The sequence below is a fragment of the Mercenaria mercenaria genome, chromosome 14 (genome assembly GCF_021730395.1).
Source record: "Mercenaria mercenaria strain notata chromosome 14, MADL_Memer_1, whole genome shotgun sequence".
Taxonomy (NCBI): Eukaryota; Metazoa; Mollusca; class Bivalvia; order Venerida; family Veneridae; genus Mercenaria; species Mercenaria mercenaria.
Genome location: NC_069374.1, coordinates 67,946,982 through 67,969,066, shown reverse-complemented (window position 1 = coordinate 67,969,066; position 22,085 = coordinate 67,946,982). Strand labels below are relative to the sequence as shown.

At 30.9% G+C, this 22,085-nt stretch overlaps 1 protein-coding gene across 1 annotated transcript; it reads right to left on the bottom strand.

The window, feature by feature from the left end:
* Positions 1–451: 451 nt before the first annotated feature.
* Positions 452–21,550, bottom strand: LOC123526952 (heat shock 70 kDa protein 12A-like). The gene is made up of 2 exons (XM_053522689.1): positions 21,421–21,550; positions 452–2,478 (listed from the first exon to the last, which is right to left on the bottom strand). The coding sequence occupies exons 1-2, from the start codon at positions 21,548–21,550 to the stop codon at positions 452–454; spliced, it is 2,157 nt and encodes a 718-aa protein (XP_053378664.1).
* Positions 21,551–22,085: the final 535 nt, after the last annotated feature.

The following is a 22,085-nucleotide window of genomic DNA, read 5'->3' as shown; positions in this document are numbered from 1 at the left end:
TTGTATGTCTAAGATGCAGAAAACACTGATATCATATATCTCAAACTTGAAAGTATCCGCCATGTGTTCATTTTTTTCACTTTGAAAATAATAAACGCTCTTAACATTTTGATTATTTATTTTAAATATTACAAATTAACAACGTATTAAAACTGACGACACAGATATTTTTTCTGGTTAGACTATTGTCTTCTAGTCCCATTATAGCTTTAAGCATGTCGTATGTCTACAGCTTAATTATTCGCGAAGAAGAAGAATTCTTTCCTGAGTTTCTACATTCAATTTATGACTAAGCATTAATGTATATGTCTACTATATGTTTATACTGAAACTGATCATAAACTAGATACTACATCATATGTATTTCTGCAGAAAGCAATGCCACACAATGATATCCCATTATTAATTAAAAGTGTTTCCTCACTTTAGTTTACTGATTTAAGATTTATGTTCAAAACTTTAAGGACTTCGACAAGAAATTCACTTGTGTGGTATATTCCTTCCCTCCACATGTCTTATCTATGACCTTGCAAATCATAATGTCCTCTTGTACAATGAGATACATTTCTTTTTCATTTTCATCCGGCCATCCTTCTTCCGGTGGCTCAATAATGATTTCACCAACTTCCTTACATTCCTCTTCCTCCGAGCAGTAGGTTGGATCGCATTTTTCAGATGTAACAACAGTTATATGCACATTTTCTGTTTTAGATTCTTGATGTCTTCGGGATGTGGATGTTCTTGTTATGAATTTCTGTCCATATTCAACATACTGGTCCTTTTCAATCAGTTTGTCAAATATTCTGTCACAGAAATACTCTCCATCTCTTTCAAATTTATATTGTTCCGGATGTACACCTTCAATGAAGCTTCTAGCAACTGCGAAGCCATATGTGACCCTGGATTTTCGCTGGATTATTGATCTATCCTCATAACCAAGCATGACTGCTCCTTTCATTACGGAAAGCCTTGGCTTTGGAACGATAATTACTCGAACGTTGAAATTTCCCATGGCGTGTTGTATTTGTTTGGTTACGTACGGTGATTCTGCATACCCCTCAACGAGAATAAGAGTGTTGACATCATCGTTAGGACATTCCTCAATTATTCTTGTCAAAGACGAAATGATTCCTACTACTGATCTGGAAAAATAGTCTTCCATAATAGCAGATTTTATGATGAGTTTGTCACCACCAAGCACCTTAATATCATCCGAATAAGAACTTCCGCGTATCAGTTCCTTCAAAAGGATTTCTATTGATTTTTCCTGTAACGAAGAGCTATTCTGTGTGCTTTCAGGTTTCACAGGGTTATTCTTCAGCATTTTGATTAAGGAGTTTGGAAGATCTACCGTTATGGCACACTCTTCAGTCTCAGTTGTATCCGTGCCTTCAAAATTTCGTTTGTCTTTTTCAAAGTGCCTCATCAATTGCAAAATATCGTTATAATGTTCGCTTTGAAATTGTGCCCATACTTCGGAGCCGAATATCTCAACGAGCGTCTGTGTGAACATATCATCTACGTATGTTCCTCCATATGCCCCTCCAGTGGCCTGGAACAGTTCACGTATGTTATCATTTTCAATTATTTCATGTGTGCAAATGTCAACAGTGCCTCCACCAAGATCTGCTAATATATATTTTGTACCACCAGGAAGTTTCTCTATTCCAGCCATTTCGGATTTATACAGCAATAAATGCCTGGTATATATTGCTGCAGCTTCAGGTTCGAGAACAATTCGAAGTTGATTTTCAGGAATGTCAGCATTTCGAAAAACTTCATGCATGAACTGTCTCGCGTTATCAGTCCATATCGCAGGTATTGTTAAAATCCATTGAATGGTATCTTTAATCCTAAGTTTTTCTCTGTTTGTGAACAATAAAGACTCTTTCACCATTTCAGTTGCAAGGCGCGTCATGTATTGTATCACCAGTGTAAAAAGTTCTAAAGCCAGCATTGGTTTTCCATCGTTGTCTTTGATCGTTGAACTGCGTGATAAATTTTCATCCTTGTAAAGTGCCATTTTAAAGCGACTGAATAACCTGTAATTCTTGCGGCTTTTTAGGATGACTGATCTAGCATATTTGTCTTCCGCTGACGTTCCCACTGAATCAACTGTATTATCCGACGATTTCAAAAGTACAACAGTCGGAACTCGGTCTTTCTTAAGCTTTCGATGTCCTGTTTCGATTTTTGTTTTACTTTTACGATAAGAGAAAGCAAAGCCTGTAAATGCTGTGCCGAAATCTATAGCTATAACAACTTCAAATTCGTCTTCTTTTATCTCTCGGTGCAATTCTGTAACAGAGGTAGTTTCCTTCATGTCAGTTATTTGTTCATTTAAACTTGCTGTTTTGATCACGCGATCTTCAAGATCTGTCTCGTCAACGGAATCACCAGAACTACTGTCATGCCATTCAAAACGATAACCATGATATTCTTTTCCTTTCAAGTCAGCTGAAGAGTCCACATCAGTGCCTTTAAAATCGTTATGCCGAAAAATGATACTTTGACTCTCAGAACAGGTCGCGCTAACATTTTTGTTGAATTTATTCCGCATGCCATAATGACGGCAGCTGTCATTATATTCCATACATTCTTCAGAAGCAATTTCTAGCTCGGAAAGGTAACTAGTATTAGATCTGTTATAACAATGAACCAAGTTATCATTCGAGCTGTCCCCAGAATTTCTTTTTTCCGTGATTTCATCCTTTTCAGCTGGCCCAGATGAATCAGTCTTGCGAATAGCGTGTTTAGGAGATTGAGACACATAAAAGTGGCGGGGACTTGTATTTTTTGGCCCATCCTTCAAAATTTGCCATCAGCGTTAGTTAAAAAGAATTTTGAAAAAATCGATGGCTTTCAAACCGGTGGCAATGTTTAAAAGGGTGAACGTGGGTAATAAATTTGGTGCTTGAAACTTCCTAAATAAGCAATTGTTTTTGTAAAAGGGGGTTCTGAATTCGATTTTTACTTTTCTACGATGTAAAATTTTTGGTTAACCCCTTTAGGGATTTTAGGGAAAAAATCCAATTTTCAGGAAAATTTTTCCCAAAAGAGTTGTTTTTTAATGAAATTTTTAATTTTTTTAAATTTGAAGCAAATATTGTTTTTAAAACATGGCCAGATTGAACAGATAGGTCCATATGATTTTGCGAGAAACTCTGCCAGTGATATACGAGATCAGCAACTGTCAAGCGGATTTGTAACATTTCTGTCTTGAATTTTTTTCCCCTTCAATTTTTATTTTAAAAATTTTTTTTCTTTTGAAAAAAACAAATTTATAAAAGTCACACGGGATTGTATTTATACGTAAACTGATTTTTTTTTAAAATTTCCATTTGCCGGCCCATGCTTTTTTCATTTTTTTACGTTACGCAATGTTTAAAGGGTGTAAAAACGTGCAGAACTGCGATTAAAGCAGAAAAGTACACCGCCCAGATTAAAATCAAATACTCGCTCCAGATTTTTTGGGTTTTTAGCTTTTGAAACGACAAAGTTTCGTCAAATGAGAATTATACATTGAAAAATGCTTAAACAAAATAATGCGGCGCTAACCTTTAACTGTGCTTCGATATTTTTTTGTGATTATCCTTTCTTCTTGCTAGGGCTTGAAAAGATAGCATTATATTTTGACCAAATTCCACCCTTGTCACAAAGGTGTCAGAAGTGGGATTGGTCGACCGACACATTTCAGTGTCCCTTAAAAAAAAATTTTAATTTTTTTTTAAAAAAAACAAATTGACATACGAAAATAGAAAAAACACAAAAAAAAAACACACTGTCCCTATCGTACACCAAAAAAATATAGCCACCGTCTCATCTATTAAATAATCTGCACCTACATTTTCTCTACCGGGAAATTGCTCTAATACTGCCCTTTTTATGGCTGAAGCCAGTCCCCATTCATCCCCGGGAAATTTGCTAAGTTTCGCTTTTTTTAAAATAAGTGAGGGGTGAGGATCTGTCTCAATACAAAGCTTTACCGAACAAATCCCGGGTAAAAATTAGCTACTGCTATACATCGCAAAACACCCCTTTCCTTATCACTGAGTACTTTTGCCCCTGGGTAGCTTTTTTTTTCCCTACTAGCAACGCTACGGGTAATTTCTCTCCATCATTTCCTGAAAAATTACTGAGCCAAAACCTAAATTTGAAGATCTACTTCAATAAAAAAGTCTATCTAAATCTGGCAACTTCAAATAGGCGGCCCATTAAGCACCCTTTCCCAAAGTTGGAAAGCCTTTTTTTTGTTTTCACCCACTCAAACAAATTTGGCTGACCTTTTTGTCAAATCTGGAGTGGAACGAAGGGCGGCAAATTTGGGATAAATTTTTGGGAAAATAAACGTAGCCTTCTTTTTTTTCGGTTTTGGCATTCTGTTAGCCTGTCCCTTTTTTGGAACGGTTTTGGGGTTGGAATCTCCTATCATGTGCCTAAACATTCAAATTCTGAAACCTTTAAAACACATTTGGGTTTGCGGTTAACTACCCTTTTAAATTTGGGTTTTTAACAACTCAAAAAAGGCTACTACATGTTTGGCCATTGATTGTATAACCAGGAATCACAATGAACTATCGGTCCCCTGGTCCTTCAAAACCTTTCCGCACAGTCAAAAAAACGTTGCAGGTGCGTTAATAATCCAAAGGCCATCTTAGGGAATTTTGAAAAAAACCCTTTCGGGTTTAAAAAGCAGTCAGGGGGTTTACCCTTTTTCAGAAAAAGGGAAACCCTGCCAGTAACTTTGTCAAGTTAGTTCAGAAAAATTTCATATTTAGATAGCTTTAAAAACTTTCCCTCCTTTTTGGCATAGGTTCCGCATCAAAAAACCTCAGTTTGTTGCCTGGCAAAAATTATACAGAACCTTATACTGTTATTTTTTTTTCCTATGGGACAATGGGGGAGAAAAATGGGATTTGTGGTTCGATTACCCCCAACTCCAAAATTTTTCTACTTCTTTTCATACGGGCTGGAAGAAAAGGGAATAGGAAAACCCCTTTATCTTATGGGGATCTGTAGTTGACAACAAATATCATGTTCAACTAAGTTAGTTTTTCCGGAAATATCTGTCATACATCTGGAAATTTTCTAACAAGTCACTACTTCTGCTTACTTACTGGTAACTCCGGATTTTTCTCAAATCTTTGTACTTTTCTGTACCCGCTTTATGGACACAAAAATATCCTTTTCTACTCTACCGAAAACTCACATATTTTATTGGGATCTAATCTGTCATAATCTCTCTGATCCTCCTCTACAAAAGCGCTCCCCCTTACTTAAAATACCTTATCGGGTAAAAATTTACTTCACCCTTCCTTTCAAGACGTTTCGCATGTTTGCGTGAAAAGTTTTCAACTTTCCGTTACATCTACCCGTAATTATCTATTTTACCTTATATATAAGGCCCCTTCCAAGTAAAACAACTTATTATTTTCGAGGTAACAATACAAGTATTTTACTACCTCCCTTTAAACCCTCTATTCTAGCCTTCCTTTGAAATACTTCTTGTTCTGCACTACTTTTTGCAAACTGTTGCTGAGCTATCTTACCGTATTTTCCCAAACTTTTTTGAAAAATCCAAAAAACATACTGGTAAGGGGTTTTACCTCTTCTTCTCCGTCTTCCCCGCCCATACTTCTTACACAGTTACGGGGTACGGTTTTTTCTACCGTAAAGTAATTCAAAGGGAAAAATCCCCAAACTTTCTTGCGGAACTTCCCCTAAGCAAAAAATAGCATTCAAAAACTACCCCAAACTCAGGTCTCTCACAAACGCTTTAACATTTGCTTAAACTACCCTTAAATTCTCTACTAAACCGTTACACATAGGGGGTACGGTTTGTAATTAATGCCTTAAAAAGACAATACCTACTAAAAATTTTCCCTAAGGTCTGACGTAAACTGCGATCCACAATCCTTAAACATTTTTTTGGCACCCCAAAATACTGTAATATTACTAATGCCCTGCTATCTCTCGTTTTAATACTGGGGTGCTATAGCTTCTGGATATTAGTAGATAATCTACCATAGCCAAAAATTTTCTGTTTTTTCCTATCAGTCTAGGTTCGATCGGCCAACATGTCGACAGAACTCTCTTAAACGGAGTATCAATCAAAGGCATTTTTCCTAAAGGGCTTTTTTATCTACATTTGCTTAGTACGGACAAATACTAATGACGCGTACCTTCTAAACCCCTGCCATTACTCCTGGGGGGGGTAAAATTCGCCTAATCCCTATCATGTTTTCCCTTCACCCAATGGCCTGACGTAACGAAACTGTGCAACTTTATCACATTTTCTCTAAGACATTTAGGACATCAACTGTTACTTTGTCTAAATTTTTTGGGCGGTATATCTCTTATAACAATCTTTTTTAATTCAAACCTAACTGAACCCCTTTTCCCACACTGCTTAATCGTACCTTCCTTAGCCTTCTTTTTACACAAATCTAAAGTGCATTTTCTATTGCTTTTCAAAAAATTTTTCTCTGATACATCTAAAAAAAAGGGGGAACTTTAAGCTTTACTTTTCTTTTTAACTTTTTCTTGGCCATTTCTACTGCGACGCTAAACTACTAAACTGAGGTTTTACAGTCCTTCACTTACCAATTATAACACATTGGGGGATTTTCTACAACCCCAAGCCTCTACTTACCCCTTTAATACGGACAATCAAATCTTTTGTACATTGCCCATTTCACTCCCATCTATGTACTACATCTAGTGTTTTTCTAAAAAATGACTTGTTCTACTAAGCCCCTTTTTACTATCACACATGTACAACTGTATCTCGCATTGCGATTACTTTCCCACCCTTACAAACGGGGTTTTGTAACAGTATTACACTAAGTACCCAACTCCTTACATACTTAGTTTATAATACTATTTCCCTCTCTGACCCCTTTACTTACTCCTTCTCTTTTCTATTTCTTCCTCTAACCCCCTTACCCCTAGATCGGTCACGGCCCCTACCCCTATTTTTATTTTCCCTTCTATTTCTATTCTTTCCCCCTTTTCACTTCCCCGTTCCCGCTCACTTTTTAAAATTTCTGCTGCATTAGCACTATTTCCGCCGTACTTTCCACTCCTACAGTAATTTAAGCTAGCCCTATTCGACCACACTTATTACCTTATACACAAAGGGTTATAACCTCTACCTTATTAGAACATTCTACTACCCTATTACTGTGCCTACTTACGTTCTAAAAACGTCCGAGGGATTTCATATGGTTTAGGGTTCGGTCCCATGGTTCGATTCACGACATACTTGGGGCCTCCACGAGTTTTGCAAACAATCGCATCTTTGCCATCCCTAGCTTTAATAACTTCTTACTACTCAAATTTGGGAAGTTCTCTATTACATACATCTAAAATTTGGGCCCCCAAGTAAAAATTAATTAAACCTTTGTAGTTTTCTTACCTTTTCAATCTAAGCAACCATCTAAATATTACTTATTCTGGTAGAAACATACAAAGGTCTAATTACCCCCGGCCTTTCAGTTCTAAACTTTTTCTTATAGCCATCGCAGTGAGTTCAATGACGTGCAAAGGGTTTCAGTTTTTCATAATCCTTCCTATCTTTCCCAAAGGAAGCCCATCAAAAACCTCTCTTGCGTACCCTTTAGAAGGAACGGTAAGTTTTGTGACCCTATCTCTTTATCCCAAACCCGCGCAACAGCTACGTTTTGTACACATTAATACGCTCCATGGAATAATTTTTTCATCAAAAGGGGGAAAATCTTAACCTTTACTTTTTCTTTTCATCTTTTCTAATCTGTCTTTAAATTATGCTTGTCTCTAATTTCCTACTTTTGCTCCTCCTTCTCTGTTTTTTAACTTCCAGCTAAAATTAATTTCCTTTTCCATTTTAACTTACTATTCTAACTTCTTCTAAATTAACTTTTCCCTTTTCGCCTTAAGTATACTGTTCATATTCTTCTTTTTTTCTGCAACCTAACTTCAACTCTAATCTTTTCCCATCGGGTTCTATCTATTTTTTCGCTTCTACCTTAATCTCTTGCTTCTAAATACTTTGTTTTTCAAAATTTTATCTTTTTTCTGCAACCTAGCCTCTAAATCTAATCTTTCCCCCATTGCTTCTAATCTATCTTTTCCTGCCCCAATCTTATGTCTTTTCCCCCGTTCCCTAGCCCGCTTTCCCCTTAACAAAATTATGTAACTCCCCCCTTATAACCTAAATCCTTTCCCACCTTCTTAAATCTACTACACAGTCATTTTTTAAAAGTTACAAGTTAACACTATACAACCTAACAACAGCTCTTAACAACCTGAGACACAAATAAACAATTGTGGGGAATCTAGACTACACTAGTTTTCATAAGGCTCTAACAGTCACCATGAGCCAACACAAAAAACTATCCTACGTATTATCACAAAAAATCCCCACTAAAAAAATAATACACTAATTTTCGCAACAGTACTATGTGTCAATCAAGGTTGCATAGGCAACAATCAACAATGTACAGTGACAGTAGGCTGCAGCAATACCTTAGCCTTATCAAATATCAATCAACTGTAACTGGTGTTAACACTTTAGTGTAAAAAATAAAACAAAAATAAACCAAAGTGCTTTATCCTAAGATAAAGTATAAGCATAACACAACTGTGTAGCACTAAAACATAAGAGTAGGTTAAAGTATATGCAAGTAAACAAGCTTGCTAAAACACACAAATTAAAATACTGTATCTAGTATGTATACAGTACACTAATATATAATAGGATCACTGGGAGAAGTAGGGCGACGCACCAGTTAAGAGTGAGTAGGATAACTCTCCTTGTCAAGGGCGGTCACTCTCAGCACAGATATATGGTGGCGTAATCATAGAGTGACACAAAAAAAAAACCCAAAAGAAAAATAAAAGGAACGAACTCACCCCAGAATCCAAGTGTCGTATGCAACTGTCTATCAGTCTGTGACCACTAAAGCTGGTTAGCTGAAGCTATGGATCTGTCTTGTCTTGTCTGAGGTAAGACGTCACTCTGAAAAATGAATAAAACTATTATATGTGTAACAATAGAACAAAACAAGAGGAATCTTTACAAATTATTGCTGCAGTTAAATGGGTGTTAATAATGTTCGAATAGCTACTGTGTCTGGTCGACCAATCCCACTTCTGACACCATTGTGACAGGAAAGGCCGTACCGGCGACAGTAACCATCAGAACTAATCAACACCCTTTACAATATTTACAAATTTATTTACATAAGATGATTATGCATAGATGATATGAAAAAAACAAACTGATTATAAGAAAGAAAAAAAAATCAAAGTTCAGTATCTCCGGATACAAAAGATCTTACAGTTCCATTCTAAAGTGACGTGTCACAGTTCTTTAATTTAATTGCGAACTTTAAGTAGCACAAACAATATCAAAACGTATCTTGAAATAAAGTCCCTTTAAACCGTGAATACGTTGATTCCGTATTGGCTCCCTATGGTGGTAGGTGATTGCATCCCTGAGCTGACTTCAGAGGATAACAAAAATCAGCGTCTTTGCGGTTTACGGCACAACCATGGGACGTAAGCTCTGCGCTGGGAATATCACATCCAGGCGAGTGAAGACAAGTGAACCTCGGGCATTGTACTTCCGGGTTATGACATCACCAGGAAAATCGTCTGGCGGAAGAAGCTAAAATATATAACATATGGTAAGCACCATAGCAAAACAAATAAGTCAGGGCATATAACTGCTCCTTTGGGTACACCATACCTCTGTAGGCTCCCATAAATAATACGTGCTACTTATACAAAACATATGTGCTACTAAGTTCAAACGTCACATGATTAAAATACGTCACTTATTACTTCCATTATTACAAAGATTACTTACTTAAAAGACTAAAGTTAAAGTATGAAAAAGATACGAAAAGTATATGAGTAGTATAGTAATTGTTTGTGCGAGCTCAATCTGGCCCCCCTGACCCCTTGTCCCTATTCTATAAGTGGACTTTAACCTTACCCTAAACTTAGAATACTAACTTGCTACCCTTTGATCCCCAAAAAATTTTTTTAAATCTTTATTTAAAAACCAAATAAAAAACCTTTTTTTTTAAAACCTCTTTACCTTTTAACTCCTGGTCGGACTGACCAATCTGGACAATTAAAAATCCACAGGTTTTTTAAAACCCCGTTAAAAACCCAAATAAAAAATTTTAAATTTCATATGATAAGAAAATTTCCCAAAAAAAAAATATTGGGTTTTAAAGAAAGAAAATTTTCTGATAAAGTAAAACCCCAAATTTGTTACAGCAAAAAAAAGGGGGGCTAATGATAAAAAAACAAATTTTAAATTTTTGCGGAAAAAAAAATCAAAGTTTGTTAAAAGAGGGGGGTAATTTTGATATTTACAAAGCAAATTTTTTTTATTACCTAAGAAAAAGGGTTTTTTAAAACCCCTTCCCCCCCAAAAATTTTAAATTTGTGTGGGCCCGGAAATCCCCCAGATAATGGAAACCCCCCGAATGGGAAATTGGGTGGGAGATGGGATTTGGGCCATGGGTTTTGCTATGACAGTGGTGTTTAAAAAAAATACATGTTGGGTAAACAAATGCTTTCCAATTTAAAAAAAACTAAATCAAAAAAACATTTGGAAAAAAGAAATTTCCCAAAAAATTTAGTTGTAAAAAACCCGCTATTTAAAAAAAGAAAAACAAAAACTTGGGTTGGAAAAAAAAAGAAGCAGAAAAAAGGGGGGAAAAAGGGGGGGAGAGTTACCCCCGGGAAACACATGGAGCGATGGGAAATTTGAAGAAATTTCACCCAAACCAAATTTAAAAAAAAATTTAAGAAACGAAGGTGAAAAGTTAAATATTGATTATACTTGGTCAGCCAATTTTGTTTACATGCAAGCTTTTTCAAAATATAATAAAGGGGGTAAAGAATTGTTTTAAACCCTTTTTTTGATATATTTTGTAAAAATGCTTGGGTTTTTCCATTAAAGAATAAAACTGGAGAATCTGTTACTGAAGCATTTGAAAAAATAATTTTTAGAAGGACGATTACCAGTAAATTTATGGGTAGATGAAGGAAAGAATTTTAAAATAAAAAGTTTGAATCATTTTTGAATAAAAATAAGATTAATATGTACCATACATTTAATGAAGGAAAGGCTGTAGTAATAGAAAGATTTAATAGAAGTTTAAAAGAATAATGTGGAAATATTTTACAGCAAAATACTTATACTTATTTAGATAATTTGCAGGATATGGTTGATAAATATAACAAAACAAAACATTTTTTAGTATAAAAATGACACCAACCGAAGCTAGTAAAAACTTAAATAAAGGTACTGTTTACTTTAATTTATATGGTGATTTAAAGATACCAAAGAGTAAAACAAAATTTAAAATTGGTGATCGAGTTCGTTTAAGCAAACTTAAAAGACATTTTGAAAAAGGATACACCAAACTGGACAGAGGAAATATTTATAATTTATAAAATTAATAATACAAATCCCAGAACATACACTATTAAGATTTAAATGATGAAATAATTCAAGGTTCATTTTATGAACAAGAACTTTTACCTACTACACAAGAAGTTTTTAGAATAGAAAAAGTTATTAGACGAGACTATAAGAAAAAACAAGCTTTAGTAAAATGGAAAGGTTACAATGAAAAATTTAATAGTTGGGTACCATTTAGTGAATTGAAAGAAATTTAATTTAAAATATATATTATATAAATGGTCCATAAAAATTTAATTTCTAATAATGGAATAGAAACAATAGATCAGTTAATCATTCACTTAACTAAACTAGCTGCTGCTTACAGAAAAAGTTATAATTTTGTGGGGAAGTAAGTACCGGATTATTATTACAGCAGGTGTTTTGGTTGTTCAGCTGCATTAGCACTTGTTCCAGCTATTCCTATATTTGTAGCAGTTGCTGGCGCTGTTCCATCAGTAATTACCATATTTACTAACAGACTAAACTTGACGACAAGAAATTTATTTTAAAAGCACATCATCACAAAATAAAACAACTTATAACAAAAGCACGGATTGGAAAAGTAAATAAAGAAGAAGAGAAACAAGTTATTCAGGATATTTTTACAATACTATTAGAAATGCAGAAAAGAAAAAAATATTCAATGCCTTTTGAAACGTATATGAAGGAATTTAAACTTAACGGATATAAAAGTAAAAAGAAGAAGAGTTGTATTAAATTTTACGTGTGTTTTTAGAGAGTTTTTTCTATAAGTATATTATATATAGATGGTTAATAGAAAGGTAGATAGAATGATTATGCCAAAATTACTAGCACTTTAGGAGAATAATGAATCCAGACAAAATTCATATAAGAAAGTTCTTAAAAGAAGAAATGTTATTAAATCAAAACTTGATCAAATAGTTAGCGATGAATATAAAAATCAATGTGATTGATAAATTACAAAAATGTTATAGATCCTTATCGTTTTAAAAAATAATGTATTTGAATGGGACTGTGTTGTCTATTAACGGAAGAAGAAAATGTCGTAAATAGGATGGGGGGTCCCAACCAAAGAATATTCGAAACACTCCTAAAAAAGTTATTGTAACCGACTGTTGATACTAATGAAGAAAATACATATACAAACAATTATGCAGCGTCTATAGACCTTGGTATTAATTCTGGTTAATAACAATGTGCTGCAAAGGAGAAAACCGAGTAAATATGTGGAATATCAAAAACTAAATGGAAAAAGATTATAAATTTAAATATTTATCTTCCTTAAAGATAATTTAAAACTTTAATTATTTTATTATTTTTTTAATTATTTTTTTAATCCTTTTTTGGCTTAACCGAATTTTATTTTCTAAAATATAATATATAGATGTAATCGAGAGATCTACAAAAACAAGATTCTAAGAAATTTGAAATAAAAATTACATATAGACCAATTCTCAAAGAATCAATTATATTTAACTATAAACGACGCTTATGAATACTTCAATCTAACTAAAACTTAAAAGGTATAAAAATAACGTTGTTTTAAAAATAACTTTGCAAAAATGGATAAAACTGATACAAAATATAATCAGCTTATTTTCAAATCAAAGCTTTTAAAATGATAACACAAACAAATAAAAAAAACATTACATCAAGCTTTATGATGAAATACTAAATAAATTGGTAATTGGATTTCTGAAGAAGCGGCCTGAGAATAGAGTCTTTGATGCGCATTATATAAATAATATAAAGTATAGTCCATTGGCTGCTTCAATTTATTTAGAAATACCAAAACCATTATCAAAATTCAATGAAAGTATTAATAAATATAAAGATTTGATGAATAACGAATGTTTTAGAGTGTCATTTAGCTTTATAAATTTCCTTAACAAAAAACTGAAAGAGTCTTCAAATATCAAAAACATTTAAAGGAAGAACGATCTTGATATACTGGAATAAAATTTCCTGTTACATTAATTCAAATACCTAAAATAGAAGTTTTAGAATGAAATATCATTAATTATATGTTTGTTATGAAAGACAATATTCATTTATCCATTGTACATATTAAAATATCAATACGAAGAACACTTGACATGTTGCTAATTACTATGATATAATAAATGATAAAATAAAATGTGATTGGAAAATAAATGATGATGACGTAATCCCGTCAAGAACTTGTAGTCCAACATTATGTTGGGATAAAAGACTTAATAGAGTTAATTAATAACAAAACAAAAATACAAACATGAAACATTTTGTAAAAAGTTGCTTACAACCTTTTACTCAAGAAAGAAAATTATAATAACATATTCCAAATTTGGTAGCTTTAATGGACCCAGGTGTAAAAATGCAAAAGAGGAAGTATAGTACAATTTAAAAATATCATAAAGGTTTAGCATACCTTTTGGTAATTATGCTGATGTTGAATCTATAACTAAAAAAGTTTTAAAACTTTTTTACCATCACTGATTCTTCATTTTACGAACCATTTCAAAATCATATAGATTGTGGTAGCGGCTAAAAAAAGTGGTTTGTGTTATGACTATAAATATACTAAACCAACCCAGATTTATAGAGGCGCGCTAATGCAGTTTATAAGTTATTGAAAAATGCTTTGCGGAAGTAGATATTAATTAAAGAAATTTTAAAGAACATTTAACAAAGGAACTAAGAATGTCTAAAACAACTGTCAAATGAAATTGATTTTAAAAACAAAGTGTTTGTCATATCTGTGAAAAAAGTATTAAAGAAGATTCAATCAAAGTACGTGATCACTGTCATATACCAGAAAATTTAGAGGAAGTGCTCACTCAGAATGACTATTAATGTTAAACTAACAGCATACATATTCCTGTTATTTTCATAGTTTAAAGTTATGACGTCATTTTATCATGGCAACAAATAGGAAATTTTAAAAAAGAAATTAATGTTATTTCCTAACAATATGGAAAAATATTATGGCATTTATGATTTCTGACTTGGTCCTTTATTGATTCATTCCAATTTTATTCTCAATCATTGGAATAACTTAGTAAAAAATCTTCACAGAATTTAAATACTTAACTCAATAATTTGGATTATAAAATAGAAATCGTTAAAAACAAAAAGGTTTGATCCATATGATTACATGATTCATTTAAAAAATTCAAAGAAACAAAAGTACTCTTCTAAAGAATAATTTTTATTCAATTTAAATGAAACACACATATCGATAATGAATACGAACAAGCGAAAAATGTTTGGAATAAATTTAAATTAAAAACAATGGGAGAATATCATGATTTATATTTAAAAACTGACGTATTACTGTTGAGCTTGATTATTTGAAAATTTTAAGAATATATATGGTTTAGAGTACTACAAATTAGATCCATGTCATTATTTTAGAGAACCCTGGTTACTTGGATGCAATGTTTAAAAAATGACTAGAAATAGTTAGATTTAATAACTGATATTGACATGTATCTTTTGATTGAAAAGGGACTGAGAGGAGGAATAGTTTATATTTCAAACAGATAATAAAGCAAACAATAAATATATGAAAGTAATAATTCAAAAGAAGAAAGCAATTACATTATGTACCTCGACGCCATGAATCTTTAACGTTGGGCTATGGTTTGTCAACCTTTTACCCTCTGGAATACTTTATAAGTTATATCCGAAAAAACAATTTAAGAAATTAATTGCAAAATGTAAAACTAACTTTAATAGTTTGAAAGTGATCTTGAATAGTCCAAAAGAATTAATACTGTACATTAATGATATCCTTTATCTCCTGAAAAATGTATTTACCAGATCAATGCTTTCTAAATATAGTAAAAATACTTAAAACAGAAATTTAAATAGGAAAAAGTAATGTAAAAAAAAATAGTTCCAACTTTAATGAAAAAACAAATTATGTAGTTCATTTTAAAATCATGAACTAAATACACAATTAGGGTTAAAATAACAAATATTACATAAAATATTATTGATGAAAGTCCTGGTAAAAAAAGTATATTGATTTTAATACTCAAGAAAAAATCTAAAGCTAAACATTCATTTGTAAAGGACTTTTTTAAGTTTAATGGAACAATTCTGTATTCGTAAGACGATGGAGAATTTACGCAAGAGGGTTAGATATTAAATTTAACACATGATGAAAATATTTATTAAAATACATAGCCAAACCTTCATTTGTTAGTTCAACGAGTTTTACTCTAACTATTTGTATTCATAGAATACAAGAAAGTTGTGTTTATTAAACAACCTTGTTTAAGTTGGAATGCATTCATAGATTTATCAAAATATTTAATGTATGATTTTCATTAATAATATAGTATGGAAAAGTACAAGAGTAAATTGTAAAATTACTATTCACTGACACTGATTCATTATGTTGATAAATAAACAACCAAAGATGCATATGAGGATTTTTATAAGACAAAGATTTATTTGATAATAGTGATTATGTAGTAATTCTAAAGTGTAGTTTTGATTCTATATTAAAAAAGTATTGAAAATTTAAAGATAAGCGCCCCGGCATCCCATTGTTTGAATTGTCGGATTAAGAAGTAAAATGTATTCATATTTAATTAAAAATGAAGTTAATGTTTAAAAAATGTAAAATTAAAAAACTTGTTGTTAAGAAAACAATAAGTTCATAAAAATTAAAAAGATACTTTTTAATTCAACCCAAATTAATCAAACCTTTAAAGTTATTCGTTTTGCGATAAACACAATCTTTCGCATTTTTGTTATAAATAAAACACTTATCAGTTATGATGATAACAGATATATTCTGATACGGTATTGATAATTAGCTTATCGTAAATTAATTCTAAATTAAGCTCGTTACATTAATTCTTAAATTAACTCTGTAAATTAAAACTTAAATTAAAACTTAAATTATAAACCATAAATTGTATTATCGAATATCATAACATTTAAAGAAATACAGTATTAAATAACATCATTTATTTTTAATTTCATTTGTCTAATAAATAGAAATAGATTCATTTTTCGTGATTTTTTTACTTGATAAACTTGAAGAATTACATTTCTTTATTCTTTATTGTAGTTAGCTCGCTTCCGTTATCAAATTTTAATTGCATCAACAACAAGAATAATTATAAATGCAATTAACATTATTTGTTACATTATGACCATTTTGAACTAAACCAGACTAAGCATTTACAGGTTCCATTGAATTAATCCACCATCGTATCTTGGTATAACATGTTTAGAAAAAACAAATGGAGGTTTTCTAGTAAGTGTCTTTCTATTTTATTACTTTTTCATTTATATTATAAATATGCCGGGGGGGGGGCCTCCCATTATATTAATTATTCCAGTTAAATAAATGTCCTTATTGGTTAAAGTAATTTATAATAGTTTGTTCATTTTGTTTTACATTATTAATTTTTAGTTTTTTATACAATAATCATACAACGGTACTTTATCTTGTAACATTTTAATGAAAAATAAACAATAATATCCGCAAAGCATATTGTTTTGTCTTGATATTGAACATGTTGTATTTTACATTTGGTATATACTGAATTACTTCTTTCGGCGGAGGAAGTCCAAATGGATCGAAATACAATGTATTAAAGTAACAAACCCAATGTGTTCCAGGACCAACAGAGTCGTCCAAATTTATAATTCCACATTTCTCCTTTCTTTTAATTTTAATAATTATTTTACTAAATACACCCCTAAAGTTTTAATTTTTAATTGTTTACCCATTGTTCAATTTCAAATTTAGAAATTGGTTGTTTATAAATTTTATTTTTTTTTACTAAATTTTATTTTTTTTTTACTATAGGAATTCGTCTGTAAGGTCTTCGTTGAGAATCAATCTGTATACCCTGGCCATGTCCCTTACCACTTAACAAAGATGTAATCAAAGGTATTCCTAGACTAGCAGCCAACATACCTAAAAACCCACCGTCTTGTTTTTTTTTTGTGTTAATTTAATCACTCCAGATCCTACTAGTGCTTTCTTTGATTAGGTGTAAGATATGGTGATATCATATTTCTCTTATCATTAGCTACTGAAATCATACCATTTCCAAGTATTTTACTAACACCAGTACTGGCCAGTCCAGAAAGGGCTCCAATGCCTAGAGGGGCTAATATTTTTGGAGCTATTTTTGCTGCCATTGGAAGAATTGTTTTCCTAACAAACCCGCAAAGCTCCTAAAAATCCACCATTTTGACCTTGGACTGGACATTTGGCTTTTTGAAATTGTAATTCTAATCCCTTATTATTTGCAACAGCTTTTTTAATTTGATTATTTGTGTTTTTGTTAAAAGTAAAGGGAAGTTTCCATGTAATTGTTCATGTTTTAATCTAAAGTATGTGGAATTTTGTTGTTGTAGGCTCGGGCTAAATTTTTCTTTGTCCATCTGTAAGGTTAACTTTATATTCAATATAATTTGATGTCTTTATATATAATTTTATTTTTTATTTATTTAATTTATATTTATTTTATTAAACAATGACAAGTTCATTTAAACAATAACAAGTTCATTTCCAATAGTATTTATTTCAAACTGTTTCTTCATATAATACAATTGCGTAAATACGATATCTTGCAGTGGGGAAATGTAGTTAACTTAATTGTTAATGTAATTGCTTAGGATCTTTTGTAGTTACTTCCTTTTTATATTCCAAGTTAAAATGAATAAATCCAAACAAACTTTTAAAATTAAATCTATTTAAGAGACTTCCAGTAGTTTTGTTATTTTGTTTATAATAATAATTAATTACATCATCATATATTCTTGATATACTTGTGTATTCTGTTTCTGGATAAAAAACACCATTACCAACTTCAAGACGACAAGAGCTCAAAGTACAATTTTCATTTGCTGCATTAAGTTTAAATGTATCTAATAAATGTGGATTATGTTCTTGTGAATTACTTTTATCAGGTCGTTGTAAATAAACAAATACATGTTGTGGTTTTGTTACACCAGCTGTTATTCTAAAAGTTGTATTAATCTGTTGTGTATCAGTTGATTGTGTTATCATTTCCCGAAGGTATGACCATCTTGCTTTTTTAAATCTTTCAGTAGTAATTAGATCAAACCCAAATTCATTAAAAATTAAACGCGGAACCCATAGAATTAATTTTGTTACAATTACCCTACCTGGGTCTCCGCCATCTCTAAAAATTAATTCATCATCATCTGTCAGCTGCAGTGTTATTTGAATTTGACTTGGAGGTATAATATTAGTTTCTAAACCCTGAAAAAATGAATAATTATTTAGTGGAATTTTAGCATTTACCTCTTTATTACCCTGGATTAAATCCTTTCTAACAGCAAACCCCGAATTATATCCAGCTTGATCCTTCTGCTTTCAGCATTATCATTTATATCTAAATAAATAAACTCATTTGTTCCAGTTGATTTTGCATAATCTTCAGATAGTTCAACCAAACTCTTTACATTTACTACCTTATATAAATTATTACAATCATATACAATTTTTCCATTTTGTTTAACCACTAACTGATCAATTAATGAAGCTGCATTATTAATTAGAGCAATTTGAGCTCCATCATAATCAGCACCATTAGCAAGCTTATTTACTTTAAAACTTACTTCAAAATAACCATTAAACCAATCAAAATATGAACTTCTATCATTAATTGTAAAGTGATATCCGTTTTTTTGTTGTTTAACATTATTTCCCAGGACAGATATTAAAGCTGTATCTAATTGAATAGGAGTTAATTCATATCTTTCACAATATTGTTTTGTTCTAAACATGTATATATTATTTTTTATTTTTATTATTTTTTCTTTTTTATTTTTTTTTTAAAGTTAAAACTTTGTTTTATAAATTAATCTGTTAATACGTTTCACTGAAGTCCAGATCCTGACAATATTCTATTTATTCTCATATAATATCCTCCTCATCTATTATTTTTATTTTTACTGTTATTCTTTTCTTGTAATTCCTTAGCAATTAAATTACCAACTGCCGGAGCAGGTTTCTTTTTAAATTTTTCAACAATTTTATCAGCAGCTAAATTTCCAACTTCTGTTCCAACCTTTTTTGTTCCACTTTCAAGTGCTGCTTTTCCTGCTGTTTCCAAAGCTTTTTTTCCAGCTGTGCCAATTGAAGATGCAACTCCGCTTGAAAACGATTTCGTTAAAGTGTCAAAGATACCTGTTCCATGTATGATTTCTTTTCCCGTGTGAGCATTAACATAAATAAATATTCCTTTATTTTTGTCATAAACTTTTTTGTACATTATATAAAACTAAAATTTATAATTTCATAATTAAAGTTTTAAAACTAAAATTTATAATTTCATATTTCTTTTAAAATTAGTGTAAAACTTGTTTCAACCTCATTAAAATTAATTATTCTACCAAATACATCTGTATATATATATTCTAATTGAATTTATAATATATTTATTAATTTCAGAATATCCAACTCTTTGTGGTTCTTTTGTAAATGGATAAGCTCTTGTTAAATCTGCAGTACTTAAAGCATAGATAATTCACTGAAATTACCATCAACAAGTGAATTATCAATAAGATCACAATGAATGTAAATTGTATCCACAGAGTTAGTTATATTTGGTGTTGTAGTTCCCCATTCAGTATTTCTCAATTTTTTTTCTCAAATCCAAGCAATGTATGAAAATTGATACTTCCAAATCCAATCCAAAATTATCTGTAATTGAAATCAAAATCTTAAAACTACTTAAATCAAATTCCAAACTTATTGGAGCAATTTCTGATTTATTAAATTCAAAATCATCATTACATATTAATGTTTCCCTAATATAATTATAATATCTGTGTAACTGTAAGAACCATTGTAAATATAATATCTTTCCAATCCTTACCATTATGATAACGAATTCTTTTATTGTCATATTCATCACTAATATTATGCCAAGAATAGGTCATAGTGTTAATACTATCCAAACCAACAACATAAGTTTTATTTTTATCTAAAATTAAAGAACGACTAAATCTGATTGTAAAATCACTCGGTTTATTTTTATTATCTTACTGTTTCAGAACTTAATACTATTTTTGTTCATTTATATATTCAAGAAAAATAATTTTTATAAACAATTTCATGGTTGTTCTGGTAACAATGTTTTCATTTTTAATAGTTCATCAATTATTCTAATACCTTCATTTTTTAGTTCTTCATTATTATTTCCGCATCAATTGAACCACAAATTAACTCCAAGTCATTAACCAATTCTTTGGATTACATGGACATACGTCATAACCTTGTCCTCTAATTACTTTTTTAAATTTCATAGATCTTTTATTGATAGGTAATCCTGACTTTTCTGTTAATTCTTTAAATATTTTTATTGAATGATTTGAATGCTTTTTCTTATTGTTATATCTTTTATTAATCAAATCAATTAAATCATCATCTACTTTAGTGTTAATTACTTCTTTTCCAGTTATTCTATCCTTAGCAATTAACTTGTTTTGACTATAAAGTTTATTTAAGTTAATAATTAAATTACCATAATGTCCATTTGGTGAAACTTTATACGGATTATGATATCTTATTCCTTTTCCCATATATTTTCCTTGATCAAGAATATCAATGATTACGTCTCTATATTTTTTATAATTATCCGACTTAGCTATAATTGCTTCCTGTTGCTTCAGATCAAGATCTGTGGGATTTTTCATTCTAGTTATTGCACCAGATTCATTACCCAATTTTTTTATATCTTTTGTTGTCTTTTTTATGATATTCTCTACTTCTTCCCTAGTCATTTTTTCATCTGGATTTTTAGATTTGCTGTGAAAAAAATCAAACACTTCTTGTGGTGTGTTATATTTTTCTGTATCTAAAAGTTTTAAATCAATTTCTTTATTAAAATCAACTGTAAATTCTTTTGGTCTTGCTCCTGATTCTTCTTCTGATTCTTTAGTTGTATCATCAGTGTCTTCAAACACATCATCTTCATCATCCAAACCCATATGATCTTCCGGCGGTATTAATCGCATTGGTTCTTGGAATGGCTGTGGTAATGGTTGTAATAATGGTTGTTGTAGTCCCGGAGGTGGTGATTCTTCCATTATCTCTGCCAATTTTTGTTCTTGCATTTTATCAACAAAACTTTTTGGAAGTAACGCTAATTGCTCCTTAATTCCAGGTAATGCTTTTAACTGACTTGATAATTGTTCTTTTTGACTTTCTATTTTTTCAGTAATTGGCTTATAAATTTCAGTGTACATATCCCGATTTGTAGCTTTTCTTATTTTTTCTCTCATTATTTCTTCTCTAAGATCTCTCATCTTCTGCCCGACTAATTTTTTTCTTATTATCATTTCATTAAGTTTTGATTGCATTTATATAATAATGTAAGATAATGTAAGATATTGTAAAATAATGTAAAATAATGTAATATTATATAAATGGAAATTCCAAATTATGATACAAAAAGTGATAAATCCAATAACTTTAAACAATTTTATCCTTTTATGCCAAGATTCATGTTTTTAAGAATGTTAATATGTGGATTTTGGATCGGGAAAAAACAAATACATTAATGCATATACTTCGAAAACCTCTTATATATTATGATAAATTTTACTTGTATGCTAAAAACTAGAACAATCTAAATATCAAGATTTAATT